This window comes from Schistocerca gregaria, chromosome 8 (genome assembly GCF_023897955.1).
Source record: "Schistocerca gregaria isolate iqSchGreg1 chromosome 8, iqSchGreg1.2, whole genome shotgun sequence".
NCBI lineage: Eukaryota > Metazoa > Arthropoda > Insecta > Orthoptera > Acrididae > Schistocerca > Schistocerca gregaria.
The window spans coordinates 65166032-65187191 of record NC_064927.1 but is presented as its reverse complement, the minus strand read 5'-3'; the positions used below and the strand labels follow the sequence as shown (position 1 = coordinate 65187191).

The window sequence follows — 21160 nt, the reverse complement described above, 5'->3', positions numbered from 1 at the left end:
TTGCAAGGCTAGATATGGACAATAACCTAGATATGGTCAATAACGTTCATGTCTGGAGAATTTGGTGCTCAATGGAAGTGTTTAAACTTAGAAGAGTGTTCCTGGAGCCACTCTGTAGCAGTTCTGGACGTGTGGGGTGCCACATTGTCCTGCTGGAATTACTCAAGTCCAACCGGATTGCACAGTGGACATGAATTAATGCAGGTGATCAGACTGGATGCTTACGCACGTGTCTTCTGTCAGAGTCGTATGTGGACGTATCAGTGGTCCCATGTCACTCCAACTGCAGAAGCCCCATATCACAGAGCGTTCACCAGCTTGAACTGTCTCCTGCTGACATGCAGTGTCCACGGAATCATGAGGTTGTATCCATACCCGTACACCTCCAGGCGCTCGATACAATTTAAAACGAGACTCGTACGACCAGGCAACATGTCTCCGGTCATCAACGTCTAGTATCGGTGTTGACGGGCCCAAGCGAAGTGCAAAGCTTTGTGTCGTGCAGTCATCAAGGGTACAAGAGTGGGCCTTGGCACAACATCTTCATTCCACAATTTTCCTCAGAGCAACTGTCCAACATCTTCAGGTGGATGAACTTTGCTGGTAGCTAAGTATTACTGACCGTAGCCACTAGCAAGATTCGACCACCTGAAAAGTCAGACAGTTGCTCCGAGAAAATATTGTGGAATTTGTACAACGTCACTCGGCAGCAAACCTTGGAGACTATTTACAACATATCTGCCGAGAAAGCTTGAAGAGTCACATGTTCAGCACTTTTCCAAACCCCGCCTGATACATGAGGGGGTGTTCTCAGCTGCGACCAGCCTCACGAATGCCGGCAAAGGAAAAGTTTCCCTCAGAGGGAGAGATTGAAGAGCGGACTCGATTGTGGCGAGTGTAATCCCGGGAAAGGGGTCAGCCGGCAATACAGTTGTCTGTGGCCCCTGTGGCGTCGCGTCGGGCCATTTGCGGCGGCGAGCTTCAAAGACGGCGGCGTACAGGCGCCCGTTGTGCGCCGGCGGGACACACGGGAGCCCGGACAGAGAGAACGGGCCCTCCCCCGCGTCTCAAAAACTCTGTGAGTTTATTCCCCGTCCGGCAGACGGGCAGGCTCGGTAAACGCTGTGGCGTGCCATTGTGAAACCGCCAACGCGTTGGACCAGTCAAAGATGGATCGGTACAAATCCACGCTTAACTCGTGGCACAACAGGTAAAGGTAGGACGATTTAAAATTTGTCTTCATTGCTTTAATTGCGAGCAGCTCCAAGGTGATGATTTGGACGTCAAGTGCTTCTACCCACACTTCAGTCTACTATCGCTCAGTGTTTCTCTGGCTTGATTGTGGACCCAACGAAATTTATTTCCCGGAATTGCTCATCTACGGTCAACGATCATGAACGTAATCATATACATCTCTTGCTCTGTCTATAGATGCATCGCGTACGAGATATACGCATGTTGCATGGCGAACATCGTTCCTTTTTGGATTACTCTCTCGGAAATGTTCCAGCGTGCTCGACAGTGTGAATGTAATAAGAATTTGCTTGCTAGATTTCATGTATAACAAATCGCTGTCATTAGGTCGATTAAAAGAAGGTGGGAAAACATAAGTCTACTTCCTTCTATCAGGTCGGCTTGCATTTACTTTGATCATTATTTAGCAAGGAAGGCTTCACATGTTGCAAGCATGTTCCTTGTTAATAATCTTAATAGTTCTAGCCAGCACATATCACAGAGCACATTGTAAATATCATATAAGGAAATAAAAATGCAACTACGTCAACAGTTAGAAAGTTGGCTGTAGCTACGTGTTATTTACGTGAGATGGCTCTTTAAAAATGCCGGACATTGAAATTGTGTGCTAAACAGGGACACGGAACACAGCACATCGTAAATTACGGTAAATGTCCTCATCTTCCTTTCCCTCCGGAACTAAAAAGGGGACCAAAATGTTTGTTGAGACATTGACAAGTTACAAATTAAAAGACAAAAATATTCTTGGAAACTTCAAAATTATCTTGAAAAATTAAAAATTACGTAACCTCGAAGTATGCGGACTAACAAACAAATGATCCACTATCCATCTTACTGTTGATAATCGATATAATGTGGACAGCAGCAACGTAAAATTAATTAAACTGTCCTACATACAGTTATAGCCTAAATATTAAAATTTGTTGCAGTGTGTGGTTTGAATCACTAAACTGTTTTTTTTTTCCTTTTTTTTCCTTGCATACAAGGACTCTTGCCTTTGCTGTGGTCTGTCAAAGTTCTGAAGCAGATTGCTGTATCTCTGGGATCTGACAGCAGGTGGCCGTGTTACCCTCATGGGAGTGAAGTGGTAGGTGTGCACTCTACAACTGTATGGAGGAGACGTAGACAGAATGGCAAAAACTAGCTGTCGTGTCTGGACTTCATCGTCAATGAAGTTTTGTCACGGTTACTATCCACAGAGTGCACATCGTGCCAACAAAGAATTGTGTTACAAGAGACGGCGTAAAACTGGTGGATCCTAAACAGCACTGATCGCAGACGAGAATCACACCTTGTCAGTGACAGTCAGGTCAAACTCAGGGAAAATGTTTGTCAAAAAATGCAGACCCACTTCAAACAGAGAACGCTACGAAGGGAGCTGCACGTAGCGCCGTTTCGTGTCTTGTACCTCGAAAAAATAGCGATTTTGCTTGTTACCCAGTGACGCAAGGCATCGAGTACAACGAAGGCACAAACAGGCATTTAACCCACAGTGTATGGTGGGTGTAGTCAACACCGACTCAAAGGAAGGCCTCGGCGCTTGTTCGTGACGTCACGTCAGCTAGGCACGGCGGACGCCAGGTCTGTTGCAGGCATACTCATAACGGTGGTGTCTCCCTGTCTGACACAGGAAAATGTGAAACTATTGGCGGTAGTTGACCAACACACATTCTTCTGAGAGATTTCTGCAATCAATTAATTGTGAAATACATTACACTTCTTAGCAATAGTGTTCTCCTGAACTTAAATTTCCACCTGTTTTAAGGATTGACATACAAAAACAACTTCATGGTCCAGCAGCAACAGAATTCGTGCTTCTTTACCTGACTTGTAAATCTGAAGAAGGACGTTTGTACTGTGTTGCTTTTACAAGAAACTGTGAACATATTGGTGCTCTTCTTTAGGTATCTTGGTTGCCTATGGGGTGAGGAGCACTGAATGTTAATGAAATATCCTGCGATTGTACACGTTGGGGGTGGGGGACAGAAGAAGAGGCAAAAGAGAGAGACTTGTTTTCTCAAATAATATTTTTTTATCTTATAAAGTTTCTCCTTTCAGTTGCAAGAGAGGAATATTTATCTTTTCTGATCTGCATGTTTAAAAAAGTTTAAGCTCAGATATATTTTCGATGTATGAAGCTATTTTGTTTCCTGTTTAGAATTCCTTTCGTTGAAAACGACTGCAATCTAATGACTGGCAATAGTTGGACATTTACACATGTAAATTAGTTCACATTTCCAGTGACGATGTCAAACGAAAATAAATAAAATACGAGTTAATTGTAAGGGGGTTGCGGTAAGTTTCGATAGCAAAATGGATCGAGTAAATATAGTTACTTGAATGTAAAATTTCCGAAGCTTGCAATGGGGCAAAGCATCTTCTCATATTGATCTACGTTTGTTTGGACAGGATTCAGTAATACAGAACTATGATCTTCATTTGTAGCTTTACGATAGTAACAAAATCTTTCATCTAAATAAAACTGCAGAATCCAAAACAATACCAAACATTTTGTCCAAAAATAAGAGATTTATAGTGATAAGCACGCCCAGGCACTTCTGCCTGCAACGGACGTGGCGTTCGCCGTGCCTAGCTGACGTGACGTCACCAAACGCGCCGAGGCCTTCCTTTGAGTCGGTGTTGGTGTAGTGCAGGCCGGAGGTGGTTCTGTGATGTTTCGTGAGGGTTTTTGTTTAGTTGGGTCCACCCGTTGAGATTACCGTCGACATAAAACAGCTTGCTTTGTTTCTTCTTTGTTTTCAGTATCCTTATCAAGCGAGTGCTGCTCTGCATCCTACAAGATGCGGACACGTGTGTCCTCATGTCAACAGTTGTGGCCATAGTACTGTACACGTACGTTCCTGGTTTGGCGAACACTCAAGCACCCTACCTCCTACCTAATGGCCCTCTTAACGACTCTATCTTAACCAGTAGAAAACGATTGGGAATATTTTGAATTGGAGGTTGTAATGTCCCCACAGAAAATACGCTCTACGACGCACCAATTAATCATATTAAATCAAACCATCCACATTCATTCACTTTGGAAAAGTTATCTGATCTGATTTTCTCGTAATATATACGGCGACAGCTCGACGACGCCAAAGTATTTTCTAGTACGTTTATTCTTTGAAATAACAGAGATGCATATATGCATTCTCCATGGTTGTTAGAGTGGTAACGAGGAGAGCTTCTGGAGTATCTGTTGAGGGATTGACGTGTTTCTGAGAGATACATATTCTGCTTTTCTTCTCGGTAAAGCGAGCCAATTAACGTTTGTGCCGCCAGGGGTTTGTTTGAAGAGAAAGAGACTGTAAAAGAAAAATAATTAAGGCGTGGAATCACCGGAGATCTGGACATGTAATGGAGATGGATTTAATACACAATTTCTTTCATAAATAAGGTTTGTGACTTTTTTGTTCTGGAGTGAATGAACGAATGAGTCTTTTCTGAATCATGTGATGATCACGTTAGCCCTGTAATTAGTGGGGAAGTTTCAGCTATGTCGAAGAGAGCCTGCAATCACTGAGTCTGTGATAAATCGTCCAAAAAGGCTTAGTACACATCTGGAATTCGCAATCTTTCGTAAAAGGAACAAATTGTCCAAACGATTGATTCTCCCGAGTGATTGCAGTGTTTAACAGTAATAATAAATGTAAAGATCTCTCACAGCAAGCCAGCCGCTGATTACCAAGACGAAGGACTCCACCAAAGATCCTATTTGGCTGATTTCACGTAATGAAATATTATATTAAAAACTATACGTAGATAAAGGAGGGAAAGAGAGAGAGCGAATGAAAATAGAGATAATATTAATAATCCTCCATTAGTCTAATTTTTCGCCTATCAGGGATCAGCCAAGAACTGGGAGGTCCTTACTTTACTGTATAGATTTATGTGTAGAGGTGAAGGGATCTTAAAGGCAACAGATACACGTCTATACAGACAAGACATTACACAGAGATAGCGGCTAGCTGCATTCATCGTCTATTCTTAGATAAAGAGACGGCAACTTATTATCCGAACATTGAAATGTTAAAAGGTGAAACGTAGCCGTATAAATGCTCCCAATTTGGTACCTCTGCGGCATCTAATTACCAGAGATGTGAAAGCATCATACCTGGAGAAATCTCTCCGAACTGAGGCTATTAATAACAAACAGTTGGGGAGCGGTGTTGCACGATACCGGCGTGATGTCGGCTAGTGTGCTCATTTGTAGCGTCGCGGGAGTCCTTAGTTTACTTCGTAAGAGGCCCGGGGCTGGGACTGCGGTCAGGCGCGCTGTCGCGGCTGCGCGGGCTCACCTTGGTCCTCGGAGTCGTCCTGGCCCGGCTTGACGTCGGCGGGCGCCACGAGCGGGCCCGGCGGCGCGCCGCCCACCAGCGGGCCCACCATGTCGTTGTTGTTGGCCTCGGGCGGCGGCTGTAGCGGCGTGTGGGGCGGCGGCTGGCCCGGGCCCCCGTGAGCGCCCGCCGCGCCGCCGCCGCCGGCTCCCGCCCCCGCCGCCCCCGCGCCCGCCTTGAGCGCCGCCGCGCCGCCCACGCCCGGCTCGCACTCCTCGTCCTCGTCCTCCGAGCCCGACCCCAGCAGCGAGTCTGCAACGCCGCAGAGGCACGTCACCTGGCTGCGTGGTTTGTACACCTTAGCAGGCGAGATTACAGTTTGCATGCTACATGACCAGTACACAATGATGACGATAATAATAGTAGTTGAATTTTCCTGGCAGATTAAAACTGTGTTTCGGACCGAGACTCGAGCTCGGGTCCTTTGCCTTTCGCGGGCAAGTGGTAGAGCACTTGCCTGCTCTCGGTCCGGCACACAGTTTTAATCTGCCAGGAAGCTTCATATCAGCGCACACTCCGCTGCAGAGTGAAAATCTCATTGTGGAATAATAGTAGTTGTCAAACTTCCTGGCAAATGAAAACCGTTTGACGGACCAGTATTCGAAACTGGAACTTTCGTCTTTCGATCCGCGATGTTGGACTCCTGGTCTGCCACACCGTTTTAATCTGCAGGAAGTTTCGTATCAGCGCACACTCAACAGAAGAATGAAAAATTCATTCTGAACTAATAACAATAATAGTAATAATAATTGCCATAGTTCATAGGTTCTACGCAGAATCGGAGAGGAAAGGAATATGTGGAAAACACTGATAAGGAAAAGGGACAGGATGATAGGACATCTGCTAAGACATGAGGGAATGACTTCCATGGTACTAGAGGGAGCTGTAGAGGGCAAAAACTGTAGAGGAAAACAGAGATTGGAATACGTCAAGCAAATAATTGAGGACGTAGGTTGCAATTGCTACTCTGAGATGAAGAGGTTAGCACAGGAAAGGAATTCGTGGCGGGCCGCATCAAACCAGTCAGTAGACTGGAAAAAAAAAAAAAAAAAAAAAAAAAAAAAAAAAAAAAAAAAAAGTTCATAACTGCATCTGGATCCTTTATCCCAATGGCATCTTCCATCGTCCAGCAACGAATCGATATCTACGACCAACAAAAACCATCCGATCGTATTAATACTCCATGTAACTCCCAGCCAACTGCACTATTGATGAAGGACAGGATACAAGACGACAGGACGAGAAACACATCAGTACCCACAGACTGTGAGTTGCCTTCAGCAATACATGGTGACCTATGTCACAACATACACTCTCCACTTCAATATGTACTGTGAGAGTGACATTTCGTCTGTCCTGTTGCCCAACAGATAAGAACAGACTACACCGCCACCGGTTTCAAATCGACTGGTATTAAGTTGAGGAGTTAGTCCTTCATAGGCATACTATGAGCTACAAGTACGTAGGTCTACGAAAGCCGAGCCGTTCATTTGTCCGATATCACAGAAATAATTGTATTATTATTATTTCATTTCCCTAGCCTCATTTTTCATTCAAGAGACTATCCGCCCCCGGTAGCTGAGTGGTCAGCGCGACAGACTGTCAATCCTACGGGCCCGGGTTCGATTCCCGGCTGGGTCGGAGATTTTCTCTGCTCAGGGACTGAGTGTTGTGTTGTCCTAACTATCATCATTTCATCCCCATCGACGATCAAGTCGCCGAAGTGGCGTCAAATCGAAGGACTAGCACCAGGCGAGCGGTCTACCCGACGGGAGGCCCTTGTCACACGCCATTCAAGAGACTCAAATGGCTCTGAGCACTATGGGACTCAACATCTGTGGTCATCAGTACCCTAGAACTTAGAACTACTTATACCTAACTAACCTAAGGACATCACACACATCCATGCCCGAGGCAGGATTCGAACCTGCGACCATAGCGGTTCCGCGGTTTCAGACTGTAGCGCCTAGAACCGCACTGCCACTCCGGCCGGCAAAATGATGGGAATGTGGACTTGGAACAACGGAGGTGTAACGAGAACCATGGCATGGAGTGGAACAGAAACATTGTTGAGAACACTGTTGTTGTTTTCGTAAATAGCACTGAAGTAAAATGCTGAGACCTTCTTTCATAAATAAGAGAATCATGAAGATGCTGTTAGGCTGTATTATAGGAGAAAAGTAGCAACTGTGTACAACAAATCCTCGCTGCCGTTTGACGATGACTGGATGACTGGCCTCAAGTTTTCGGTAATAGTAAGAAAGACAGTGCTCCGTGGAGAAGGAGAGACGAGAAGATATTAATTAAGATGAGGCGAAGGGTGTGGCAAGTGAGGATTTTGGGGAAGTGATAGAATTCGATGGATCGGAAACACAGGCGGTAGTGGCACTGACGATAAAGGTCGGAGTAATGCTTAGTAAGTTCGGAGTGTGGTAGAGTCGTGCGACCCCCATGTTCAGCCAATTAGTCGTTTCAGTTTATTCTAGGCTATTCGTCCTTTGGTTAATGGGTGCATTTTTCCATGTTTTTTCGCGAGGGATAGTCCAAGCACACTGTCAATAGTACGATTATGAACTATGAGGTAGTAGTCATGGAGGCGGAGACAACGGATGGTGTGCTCTAAAACTATTGGTTGTGTCTTAGAAGGGTTGCATCTGGTAAGATTAACGGTGGGGTTTCCGAGAGACAGATAAAGCAGATGTGGAACCAAAATGCGCGATGACGAGGGCAGTGAAGACGTTTCCGTGTTCTAAGATAGCCTGGTGTCGCTATCGTATTTCTCGCGCTCTAGGAAGAGAGGCGGCTCGCAGATAGGCTGAGGTGCCTGAAGTAGGCGCGACTGTCGGGGCGAAAGACGCGGCCTTTGTGAAGGCGAGGCGAGCGGCTGGCGGGCCATGAATATTTCATGCGGGCTGTGTGCTGCCCGCGTCTCCGCGGCTGACAGCACTCGCGGGTCGAGCGCCTGCCACGGAGCTGGAGCTGGAAGCTGCGCGATTAACATCCAGCCAGCCGCCGTCTCCGCTCCTGACAGCGGAGCGCGCGGGGTTCTTCTGAGACGAGGAGGTCTACTCTTCATCTACGTATGGACTCCGCAAGCCACGGACAGTATGTGGCGGAGCGTACAGAGGTGCCAAAATTCTCCAGGAGTGGAGTGTTGTAGCCGCATCAGCGGCGGTAGTTTCCCGACGTTATAGACCGTACGTGTCCCGTATCAAACTGTTCGTCTCAACTTGCTGCCTCACATTGGCCTACAAAAACTACAGACCATTTGTTCTAGAGAAAAAATGAATTGGACTTTTTTTGTAGGAAATTTAATACAGTGTAATTTTGTACTGCGACACGTTTTCGCTCGAGCATGCGGTTTTCGAGTTATTCGAGAAAAACGTACACAAGTGATATTTAATGTGTTCTATCTCGGAAACCATTCGGAATAGGGCATACTTCCATATGAAGTTTTTTGTTCGGAATCACTATCACCCTTCAAAGCATGTACATTTCCTCCTGACACACACACACACACACACACACACACACACACACACATACAGGGTGTTTCAAAAATGACCGGTATATTTGAAACGGCAATAAAAACTAAACGAGCAGCGATAGAAATATACCGTTTGTTGCACTATGCTTGAGACAACAGTACATTTTCAGGCGGACAAACTTTCGAAATTACAGTAGTTACAATTTTCAACAGCAGATGGCGCTGCAAGTGATGTGAAAGATATAGAAGACAACGCAGTCTGTGGGTGTGCCATTCTGTACGTCGTCTTTCCGCTGTAAGCGTGTGCTGTTCACAGCGTGCAAGTGTGCTGTGGACAACATGGTTTATTCCTTAGAACCGAGGATTTTTCTGGTGTTGGAATTCCACCGCCTAGAACACAGTGTTGTTGCACCAAGACGAAGTTTTCAACGGAGGTTTAATGTAACCAAAGTACCGAAAAGCGAAACAATAAAGGATGTGTTTGAAAAATTTTAACGGACTGGGAACGTGACGGATGAACGTGCTGGAAAGGTAGGGCGACCGCGTACAGCAACCACAGAGGGCAATGCGCAGCTAGTGCAGCAGGTGATCCAACAGCGGCCTAGGGTTTCCGTTCGCCGTGATGCAGCTGCGGTCCAAATGACGCCAACGTCCACGTATCGTCTCATGCGCCAGAGTTTACACCTCTATCCATACAAAATTCAAACGCGGCAACCCCTCAGCGCCGCTACCATTGCTTCACGAGAGACATTCGCTAACGATATAATGCACAGGATTGATGACGGCGATATGCATGTGGGCAGCATTTGGTTTACTGACGAAGCTTATTTTTACCTGGACGGCTTCGTCAATAAACAGAAATGGCGCATATGGGGAACCGAAAAGCCCCATGTTGCAGTCCCATCGTCCCTGCATCCTCAAAAAGTACTGGTCTGGGCCGCCATTTCTTCCAAAGGAATCATTGGCCCATTTTTCAGATCCGAAACGATTACTGCATCACGCTATCTGGACATTCTTCGTGAATTTGTGGCGGTACAAACTGCCTTAGACGACACTGCGAACACCTCGTGGTTTATGCAAGATGGTGCCCGGCCACATCGCACGGCCGACGTCTTTAATTTCCTGAATGAATATTTCGATGATCGTGTGATTGCTTTGGGCTATCCGAAACATACAGGAGGCGGCGTGGTTTGGCCTGCCTATTCGCCAGACATGAGCCCCTGTGATTTCTTTCTGTGGGGACACTTGAAAGACCAGGTGTACCGCCAGAATCCAGAAACAATTGAACAGCTGAAGCAGTACATCTCATCTGCATGTGAAGCCATTCCGCCAGACACGTTGTCAAAGGTTTCGGGTAATTTCATTCAGAGACTACGCCATATTATTGGTACGCATGGTGGATATGTGGAAAATATCGTACTATAGAGCTTCCCAGACCCCAGCGTCATCTGTTGTTGACAATTGTAACTACCGTAATTTCGAAAGTTTGTCTGCCTGAAAATGTACTGTTGTCCCAAGCATATTGCAACAAACGGTGTATTTCTATCGCTGCTCGTTTAGTTTGTATTGCCGTTTCAAATATACCGGTCATTTTTTAAACACAATATATATATATATATATATATATATATATATATATATATATATATATGGCTTGCTGCTAATATCAACGATTTTCTGTCCCATTCTACTGGCGTAGGGGCTGTACTCGTCCTAAGCACTCTTACGTTATTCCTTCGCAAATCGCACGATGGTGACGCCAAATACCGAGGGCCGCTTCTCTAAAATTTATCCAACTGGGTTTCACGATTACAGAATCGACTTCCATTCAATGATTTCTTTTCAGTTTGCCCAGTATCTGTACCGACCAGTTACGATGCTTACAGAGCGTCTCTGAATTTGGTGCCTGCTTCCACGCCTATTTCGTAAACACTGCAAATGCTGCAACGAAAACTACACTCTAGTATCAAGTCTGGGTCTTCACCTGATCAGTCCAATTCATACCCTTTCTTAATAATAATAATTTTGATTTTTCCATTTTCCCCGTTTTCAGGAGTGTACTTAGACTGCATATTCCTAACTTCCACGCTGTGTTCATAGACTGTGCCTTTCAGTCTATGTTGTACTGGGTTCTCTCACTTATACCCTTGCCAGTTCCATGTACAGTAATGTCGAAATTATTCTCCATTCTCTCCGTAGTTGCTGTACTTAGGGGTACTATGATGGTATTGCGGTTTTACCGGCATTCAGATTATCCTGGCCTTTCTAGCATATAGTCATTCGCAATCCATATTGGCAGCCCATGTCTCTCGCTTAGAGCTGATACTAACTGAGTAACTGCTTAGTATTATCCCGTGATCTAGGGGTAGCCGGCACGGTAGCTCACCGTGTTCGGTCAGAGGGTTACGTGCCCTCTGTAATAAAAAAACTGAATCAATCGATCAACAACGAACATAAATGGATGTCGTACGACGTCCGCCCCGAGCAGATGCAACGAAGAAAAGCGACCCAAATGAGATTAAAAAAAAAAAAGTAGCGCATTTGATTCATAATCAAAACGTCTTCGGTCCCATGTTCGATCCCCGCCACTGCCTAAATTTCGATAAATAATCAGCCTCATTCTGCCAACGGCCTTGTCAAAGAGGGCGGAGGAGCGGATAGAGGTTCAGGGCACTCTCTTGTCCTAGGGGTGGGAAATTGCCGCTAAAAGGCGAAAGAATCAGCAATGATCAACGACATGAGGATGCAGAAGGCAATGGAAACCACTGCATTAAAGACACGTAACGTGTATCCACAGGACATGTGGCCTGTAGTTGAAGAAGTGTCATGATAATCTCTCCATTGGAAAAAGATTCCGGAATAGTCCCCCATATGGATCTCCGGGAGGGGACTGCCAAGGGGGAGGTTACCATGAGAAAAAGATTGAATAATCAACGAAAGGATAATGTTCTACGAGTCGGGCGTGGAATGTCAGAAGCTTGAACGTGGTAGGAGAAGGAGGTATACTTGGAAAAGGCCGAGAGGTACGGGAAGATTTCAATTAGATTACATCATGGTCAGACAGATTCCGAAATCAGATACTGGATTGTAAGGCGTAACCAGGAGCAGATATAGACTCAGATCGCAATATAGTAGTGATGAAGAGTAGGCTGAAGTTCAAGACATTAGTCAGGAAGAATCAATACGCTAAGAAGTGGGATACGGAAGTTCTAAGGAATGACGAGATACGTTTGAAGTTCTCTAACGCTATAGATACAGCAATAAGGTATAGCGCAGTAGGCAACACAGTTGAAGAGGAATGGACGTCTCTAAAAAGGGCCATCACAGAAGTTGGGAAGGAAAACGTAGGTACAAAGAAGGTAGCTGCGAAGAAACCATGGGTAACAGAAGAAATGCTTCAGTTGATTGATGAAAGGAGGAAGTACAAACATGTTCCGGGAAAATCAGGAATACAGAAATACAAGTCGCTGAGAAATGAAATAAATAGGAAGTGCAGGGAAGCTAAGACGAAATGGCTGCAGGAAAAATGTGAAGACATCGAAAAAGATATGATTGTCGGAAGGACAGACTCAGCATACAGGAAAGTCAAAACAACCTTTGGTGACATTAAAAGCAACGGTGGTAACATTAAGAGTGCAACGGGAATTCCACTGTTAAATGCAGAGGAGAGATCGGACAGGTGGAAAGAATACATTGAAAGCCTCTATGAGGGTGAAGATTTGTCTGATGTTATAGAAGAAGAAACAGGAGTCGATTTAGAAGAGATAGGGGATCCAGTATTAGAATCGGAATTTAAAGAGCTTTAGAGGGCTTACGGTCAAATAAGGCAGAAGGGATAGATAACATTCCAGCAGATTTTCTAAAATCATTAGGGGAAGTGGCAACAAAACGACTATTCACGTTGGTGTGTAGAATATATGAGTCTGGCGACATACCATCTGACTTTCGGAAAAGCATCATCCACACAATTCCGAAGACGGCAAGAGCTGACAAGTGCGAGAATTATCGCACAATCAGCTTAATAGCTCATGCATCGAAGCTGCTTACAAGAATAATATACAGAAGAATGGAAAAGAAAATTGAAAATGCACTAGGGTACGATCAGTTTGGCTTTAGGAAAAGTAAAGGTACGAGAGAGGCAATTCTGACGTTACGGCTAATAATGGAAGCAAGGCTAAAGAAAAATCAAGACACGTTGTGGCGTCGCAACTAGTGCGAGCGCACAGTTTTCTATCAAATATTTACTGTGAAATGTAGACAGACTGTAAAGTAGCCATCAGATTAGCATATGTGCTGTAGCGGGCAGATTACCGGTGTCCGTTCGTCTGACGTCACGACCATATGGCATGTCTGTACCGTGAGAATGTAAGACCTGTGCGCTAACTAGCCGCGTGTATAACGTGGAACTTTCATCTTTAATAACTTCTAACTGAGGAACCTGAGGAAATTAAAAGTTAATATACTAGTTTCTGTTATGAATAAAAATAAGTCATACAAATTTGAGCTTTGAAACCTGCATATTTTGGAAATTAGAAAAATCTTACAGAAAACGCAAATTTCTACAATTTTCGAGTCTAAATAAATACCATTATGTATAGATCACCTTCAGTGACCATCCAACTATGAAACAAAATCACCTTCCGTGCTTTTGTATTTATTTTGAGAATTTTACTTTTAGAAATTCACCTATAACTTTGTTAAAACCATAAATGTTTTGAATTTTTGTGAACAGTTATTTTATATGAGTAGGTGAGAGTGAATGAGTGTGCCTGAGTGAATGAAAGAGGGACATTCGCCATTCTTTGCAAGTGTATAAAATCTAGGTTGGAACTCGCAAGTGTTCAGACGATGTAACCGTGGGAACAGAGTCGCCAGTGGTTCCCCATCTTAGTGAATGTCGGATGTCCAAGAGTGTATGGTATTGTACAAGCAGCCAGAACGTTCGCGAGTATTTAAATAATTTCTGGAAATAAAGTAAAGTCTAGTTTTCCTTTCGGTTTGTTAAATTATACAGTAAATTTTGTGTAACAAGAAATCATGACGTAAATGATTCAGAAGTCATGACTGGTGCGTGCTAGATTTTGGCGCGAGGCGCACCCAAAGAGTTAATTCTGATTGGCTGTGTGGTGTGTGAGCCAATGAGATGCGAGGACGGTTAGCAGACTAGGAGAGTGAGTCGCGAGTGGATGAGGAGTCGCGAAGGAACTGTGATCAAGAAGAGACATGCTTGATGTGTCCTCGCGAATAATGTGTAAAATGAAGTCATAAAACGGCTTCATCGGTTCGGTACTGTGCGATTTGAGACTGGAAGAGTCCAGTAACGCGTAGTGAGAGTTTGAGCGAGTTGTGACTTTTCGTTCCGCGAAAGACGCGAGTAACTTTAATAATTAAAAGCGTGGCGGTACTTCGTAAACTTTTACTAAGTGCTTATGGCGAGCATTAACGTTAAAAAACGAACTATTATTGAACATCGACTGCAAACGTGTATGTTAGAAAATCGTCTGTGTTGCAGTTAAGTAAATTCCGTAACTTTGAAAGCTAATTCTGGCGGGGTTTGAGTGTGGATAGAATTGTGAACTGAACTTTCTTCAAACGTAGATTAGCGGGCTGATGATCAGGCTTAAAGACAATAAAGAGCTTAAATAGAATTACCAACTTCGCGTTCTCGTTTGAGTAAACAATTACTACCATTCCAATAACTCAATTTATTTAGGAAGATTGCTCATAGATTGTATTTCAGCAAACATGTATCGCGGCCTCCGGTGAGCGGCTATTAAATTGCAGTTTCTTCAACACTGCTTTTCTGCAATTTTTCCAGTAGCTGCTATCAGGAGAGGCGAGTGCAGTAACTACCTAAGAAACGAGGTAGGTGGATTTTCTTTCAGGGAAAGGAAACTGCGCGATAAGAGCCTGACCCGTCGTTCAGTGGTGCAATCGGCCGGGAAATAAAAATAGTAAATTCCAGTGAATTTCAAAAAAAAGCAGTAGTGACAATTACCGGACAATACAGAAGTGCTCGCTATGTGTAGGAACTGTGTAGCGTACAAATTGATATCGCCACGTGAATAGGAAGGACAGTGAAAGTGTCCGTGAACTGTAATGTGTTGTACGGAACGGAAGAATTTTTCGGTGACTACGCGCCGATTGGAATAGCAGTCTACGACGGCGTCTGGCAGACGACGAGCTACGGAGACTACGCAGAGGCGACGACAGCAGTGGCAGTTGGCAGCGCTGATTCGAGCGGGGGCCCGGAAACTGGTACAGCATTGCAGTGTATGGTGAACGGACCCGCAGTTTCATCTAGCAGCAACGCAGCACGCCGAAGCACAAAGTTAAGTACAGTGCTTTTGAAAACTTTGTGTGTTTGTGGAGTCAAACTGAGAAAAATGGCTGAGTTTCAACCAAGTGACAAAAAGGCGGAACTAAGTTGTGATAGTGGGATGGAGACAGGGGAAAATGACCCCATGAATTTTAGTTTAGACGTGTCTCAACCCAATTTCAGTAGTAGTTTGACTGATTCATCCTATGTTAATTATAGTTTGGAGTCAGATCCAAATATGTCAGTGCCCAGTGAGTTACAGTTACCCATGCCGGTAGTTAATGTTAATAGGGAGATTGTATCAGCAAATGAGGGGGCGAAGGATAATGTCGCCAGTATGCTGATGAATCTATTAACTAAGATGAACGTGTTGGATTCCAATATGTCAAGTAAGATGGATTCCAGTATGTCAAAAATGGAAACTAATATGTCACAAATGGAAACTAATATGTCAAGTAAAATGGATTCAAAAATGTCTAAATTAGGATCTGATTTAAGTAATGAGATGACTAAAATGGGCGCTGATTTAGATTCCAAAATATCCGATCTCAGAGACTGTTGGAAGCAAGATTTAGCAGTGCTCAGTAGTAAAGTAAATGTTGAAATACAGCAGGTTAAACTAGAATGTACAGAAAATATTGTTCAAGTGCAAAGTGAATTGACGACACGAATCGAACAGGTTACTGAGGATCAACAGCAATTTAAATCCCATGTTGATGCAGAATTAGATAAAGTATGTGAGCACATAAAAGTGGTAGAGAATTCCAATGAAATTAATCATGCCGCCTTAGAATGTAAAGTAAATGATACCAAAATTCGGTGTGAGAAACTTGGAGAGCAAGTTGTAAATAAGGTCAATAATTTAGAGACTCACATAAGCCATTTCAGTGAAAGTGTGAATGAGCAACTTTGTGGGCATGAATGCAGACTAACCAAAGTAGAACAGTGTGTTTCTAACCATAGTGGTAGTATAATTTCCAGTGGAATAATTGAATCTACCGAGGTTGCGTATGTTACCCACAGACAGTTTTTAAAATTTGACCCAAGTAAGAACATGCACCCCAGAGAATTTTGGAACGATTTTGAAGACGTTTTGCCGAAAGTATGGAGCGATAAACAAAAGATAGGCTTTATCACTTCAAATTTGATGGGAGAGGCCAGAGTATGGGGGAATTTAGCCTCTGAAAAATACGCGAAATTGTCAGAATTTAAATTAGCGTTCTTTGAGGAATACTGGGGAAAGAGAAAGCAGATGGATGTTCTTAATCGGTTCTGGTCGGGAGAGAAGTATGACCCCAAGAGAGAGGGCATCAAACGATTTGTTCAAAGATGGGTAACAACTCTGTCCTACCTTAGTAATAAGTTAGAAACAGAACAGATCATATTAGGGGTAGAAAATAAGCTACCGTGGAACTGGAAAACTAAGATCATATCTGCGCCCCGAGATAACATTGACAAGTTCGTACAGTATTTAGAAAGGGTTGAATCCGTCCAAAAAGAAGAAGAAAACATGAGGAGGGAGCATCGCCCGCCTGCTAGGCAGAATGACAATCGCGCGGATGTAAACATTAATAGGATGGGTGTTCAGAGAGGCGGCGGATACCGTGGCAGTTCACGTGGTAGAGGAAGAACATATGTTAACAGGTTCAATGAACGCGAGCAGTATGACAGCGGCCGACAGATGTCAGGAGGTGAGGCGGTCAGCTGGAGGCATAGTGATGACGCACCGCGCTCGGAAAACCATTAATTGTCTACGAGTGTGCTGGCGATCGTAGGCAACAGCGTTTAAAGTTAAATCCGCTGGCAAAACCATTCATAAGAAAGCAGCCTGAACGACCACCTAACATAAATGTTGTTGCTACAAAATTTAGGGAGGATAACGTAAAACAGACAGAGATAGTAGCTTTAAGTCAAGTGGAGGTTAATGAACCAATTAACTGTAAGAATAATCATAAGAAGCCACTTATTGAAGAACTAAGTACTAGTTATAAGGGTAATAATCAGAAAGACATTATGCACAGTAAAACTAATGAAGAGCTGTCGGATAGGGGTGAGAACAGTAATAATGGCAGGGTTGTGACTGTGCTTGATAAGATAATTGATGTTGTAGATAGTTACGAAGAAGAGGATAGATTAGAGGAGGAGGTAGAGGTTAATGACGACGCCTTGGATAGGGTCGTAGAAAAGGAGGTTAATGAGAAAGAGGGGGAAACATTGGAAAAATGTTTTGACTTAGCAATAGTGGATAGGCTAATAGGAGCTGCCACTAGAATTGAGGGTGATAATAAGCATGAAATAAACCCTGTAAGTGTGAATGTGATTGCCACCCAAAAGACAGGCTTCGAAAGGAGAGAAATTGTGCAAGATTTATTGGAGGAAGCAGAACCCAAAATAAATAAAGAGTACTTAGGGCAACCGATAGTAGAGCTAAGAGTATTAAATGAACCAGTTAAATGTTTGATAGATACTGGATCGGAAGTCTGTGCAGTATCCCAGAACTTGGTAAATGAACTCCCTAACAGTAAACAGATTGTTAAGATGCCAGTAAGTGGCTTGAACATTGTAGTAGCAACCGGTAAGACTAAGAAGACAGTAAAACAGGAAGTGTTTCTACCCATAGCATTTAAGGAAGTAGAAATAAGACAGAACTTCTTAGTTATAAATGGACTGAGTGTAGACATATTGGTGGGGGCTGACTTTTTGAATAAATATGAAGGATGGGTGAATTTTTCTACCAATGATGTTATGGTAAAAATTAAGGGTAAACTAATTACTATACCTTTCATCGGTAAGCAGCTATGTGAGGATCCTGAGCAGAATGATTTTCCTATATATATTTGTAAAACAGAGAAATTCTTGGAGGGCTATAATGAGTACGGTGGCAAAAAAGTAGAGGATCCGTCTGAGCTTGTGAGTGTCAGAAATAGGATCGAGGAGAAATTACTAGAATTAATTGAGAGAGACGTGGCCAGGAGTGAGTAGATACCTCAGAGAGCTTTGCACTCTTTGCAGAGCTAAGTGCGTGACGAGCACTAGGTCTCGAGTCGTTTGACAATATTTCTTCCACTTTCTTTTCCGTATTGTCAACCTACCTCTTCTTTCATTCAGAACTAAAATTCTATCGTCTTTCCTTCTTCTCTATCGTAGTTTTTAAGTGATAAAGTGTTTAAGTAATGAGTAGGAAAGAACCTCAGTGCAGTATAGGTTAAGCGTAAGGAATGAGTGTAAGAGAAAATCAAAAAGGATTAAGATACCTCAGATAAGTAATAAGTCTCAGTAAAGTAAATGTTTGGCCTAAGGTGTGAGTAATGCCCTTAGAAAGGTAAAATAACTAAGAAATGTAAGAGCCTCAGAAAATATGGTGACGAACATTGAAGCTGTTTGTTAAGTAACAGAACGATATGTTAAGACGTAGCATTAAGCTAATGTTTAGGAAAGGAAATGGAGCAGTACAGCAAAACTGTCTGTTCAATGAAGTCAGAGCCTCAGGAGGTGATTTAGTGGTAAAATGAGTAAAGGTACAGTGCAACAAGGTTGACTGTCAAAGGGGTAAAGGAAGTTAAGTTAAAGGGACAGTGCAGCAGGACTGACTGTCAAATGAAGAGAAATATGTGAGAAAAGGAGAAAGAATGAGCGTAGTGTTTGGCTAGCTCGATATTAGGAAAAAGTGAGGCTACGAAGGTGAGTAAATAAAAAGCTTAATGTTGGTAACCAGAGGTGGCGTTTGTTGGTAAACAGAGGAGATGTTTGTAAACAAAAGGAAGTGAGGCTACGAATGTAAACAGAGCTGAGGCGACGTTGGTAACTCAGGAGGTGGATGTATGTTAGAAAGTATGGGTAACGAGGTTTCGCAGATTAGTAGGAAACGCTTTAACAAATACTAACCTGAGTGTGTGAAGTATGAGTATGAGAGTTGTAAATTAAACCCGAATGTGACTAGAGAAAACCTGATGTTGACAAGAAATTGAAGTAACTCCAGATATGTGAGATGAGGAAAGTACCCATGACATCGATTCCAATTTTGACCAGAGACACACAAAGCTCCCCAAGTTTGTCGTAGAGATTAGTATAAGGATTGTAGTGTTGATAAATGAATAAGTAAATATGTATTTTTCAGTGTTTAATTTATGATACAGGACTACAGGAGATTGCCTGGAGACAGAATTGTAATATTGATAATTTTGTGTATATTTTATATTGTTGTGTATTGTACAGGAACTGGAGAGTCACCAGTGCTGGCGGAGATTTATTATGTATTTGTGAACTATTTGTAGGAATTGTTTTTCTTAGTATTTCTTATGTAACCATAACTTGTTTGATTATGAGATGAAGAAGTAATTAAAGAGTAAATGTGCCACTTCGGTACTGCATTAGGAAAGTCAATTCACTTTTCACTTAAAAAAAAAAAAAAAAAAAAAAATTTTTGAAAATTGTACATACTGTAAAGTAAATTTTATCAAAAATATGAGACTTTAGAGTCAAGCAGATAGCGCCATTTATCGCTGCTGTAGGTTAAGACGTAGCAGTTAGAAAGGGAACTGAGGCCAGCTGATGTTTCAGGTGCGCCGAAGTAAACAGGTGGTAGCACGAGACTTGAAATGGACCTCCCAAGCAGGACCCGGTCGAACTACGAGTGCTATCAAAATCTTAAGTGTAAGTGGTAAAAAAGTGACGCTCACCATAGCGATAGTAGTGTTAGTGTGCGTGTGACGTACATCAAGATAGTATTTAGGTTTGTTTTCTCTTTCAGGAATTTGTAAATAGAATTTTGTAATCTGAAAAATTTTTTTTTTTGAATGATGATAAAAGTGCATGTTTAGATATAAGATGTTTTGTAGGTCGTCAGCCCTAGGTATAAGTGGATGATTGATGTACAGGAACTATAAATGTTAAATAGCTGTTTGAGTAAATCTTTAATAGAAATTTTTTTAGAAAACTAAAAGTTTGTCATGAATGAAAAAATTTAGTTTCCTTAGGAGGTGTGTGGCGTCGCAACTAGTGCGAGCGCACAGTTTTCTATCAAATATTTACTGTGAAATGTAGACAGACTGTAAAGTAGCCATCAGATTAGCATATGTGCTGTAGCGGGCAGATTACCGGTGTCCGTTCGTCTGACGTCACGACCATATGGCATGTCTGTACCGTGAGAATGTAAGACCTGTGCGCTAACTAGCCGCGTGTATAACGTGGAACTTTCATCTTTAATAACTTCTAACTGAGGAACCTGAGGAAATTAAAAGTTAATATACTAGTTTCTGTTATGAATAAAAATAAGTCATACAAATTTGAGCTTTGAAACCTGCATATTTTGGAAATTAGAAAAATCTTACAGAAAACGCAAATTTCTACAATTTTCGAGTCTAAATAAATACCATTATGTATAGATCACCTTCAGTGACCATCCAACTATGAAACAAAATCACCTTCCGTGCTTTTGTATTTATTTTGAGAATTTTACTTTTAGAAATTCACCTATAACTTTGTTAAAACCATAAATGTTTTGAATTTTTGTGAACAGTTATTTTATATGAGTAGGTGAGAGTGAATGAGTGTGCCTGAGTGAATGAAAGAGGGACATTCGCCATTCTTTGCAAGTGTATAAAATCTAGGTTGGAACTCGCAAGTGTTCAGACGATGTAACCGTGGGAACAGAGTCGCCAGTGGTTCCCCATCTTAGTGAATGTCGGATGTCCAAGAGTGTATGGTATTGTACAAGCAGCCAGAACGTTCGCGAGTATTTAAATAATTTCTGGAAAT

General features: G+C 42.9%; 1 protein-coding gene across 1 annotated transcript in view; it reads right to left on the bottom strand.

Annotated features, from left to right (window-relative positions):
• LOC126284542 (uncharacterized) overlaps positions 1-21160 on the bottom strand; it is a 495687-nt gene that overhangs the window by 74529 nt on the left and 399998 nt on the right. Inside the window, exon 7 of the mRNA XM_049983544.1 lies at positions 5559-5849. Coding sequence (XP_049839501.1) covers positions 5559-5849 — 291 coding nt within the window. The remainder of the gene's footprint in view (positions 1-5558; positions 5850-21160) is intronic.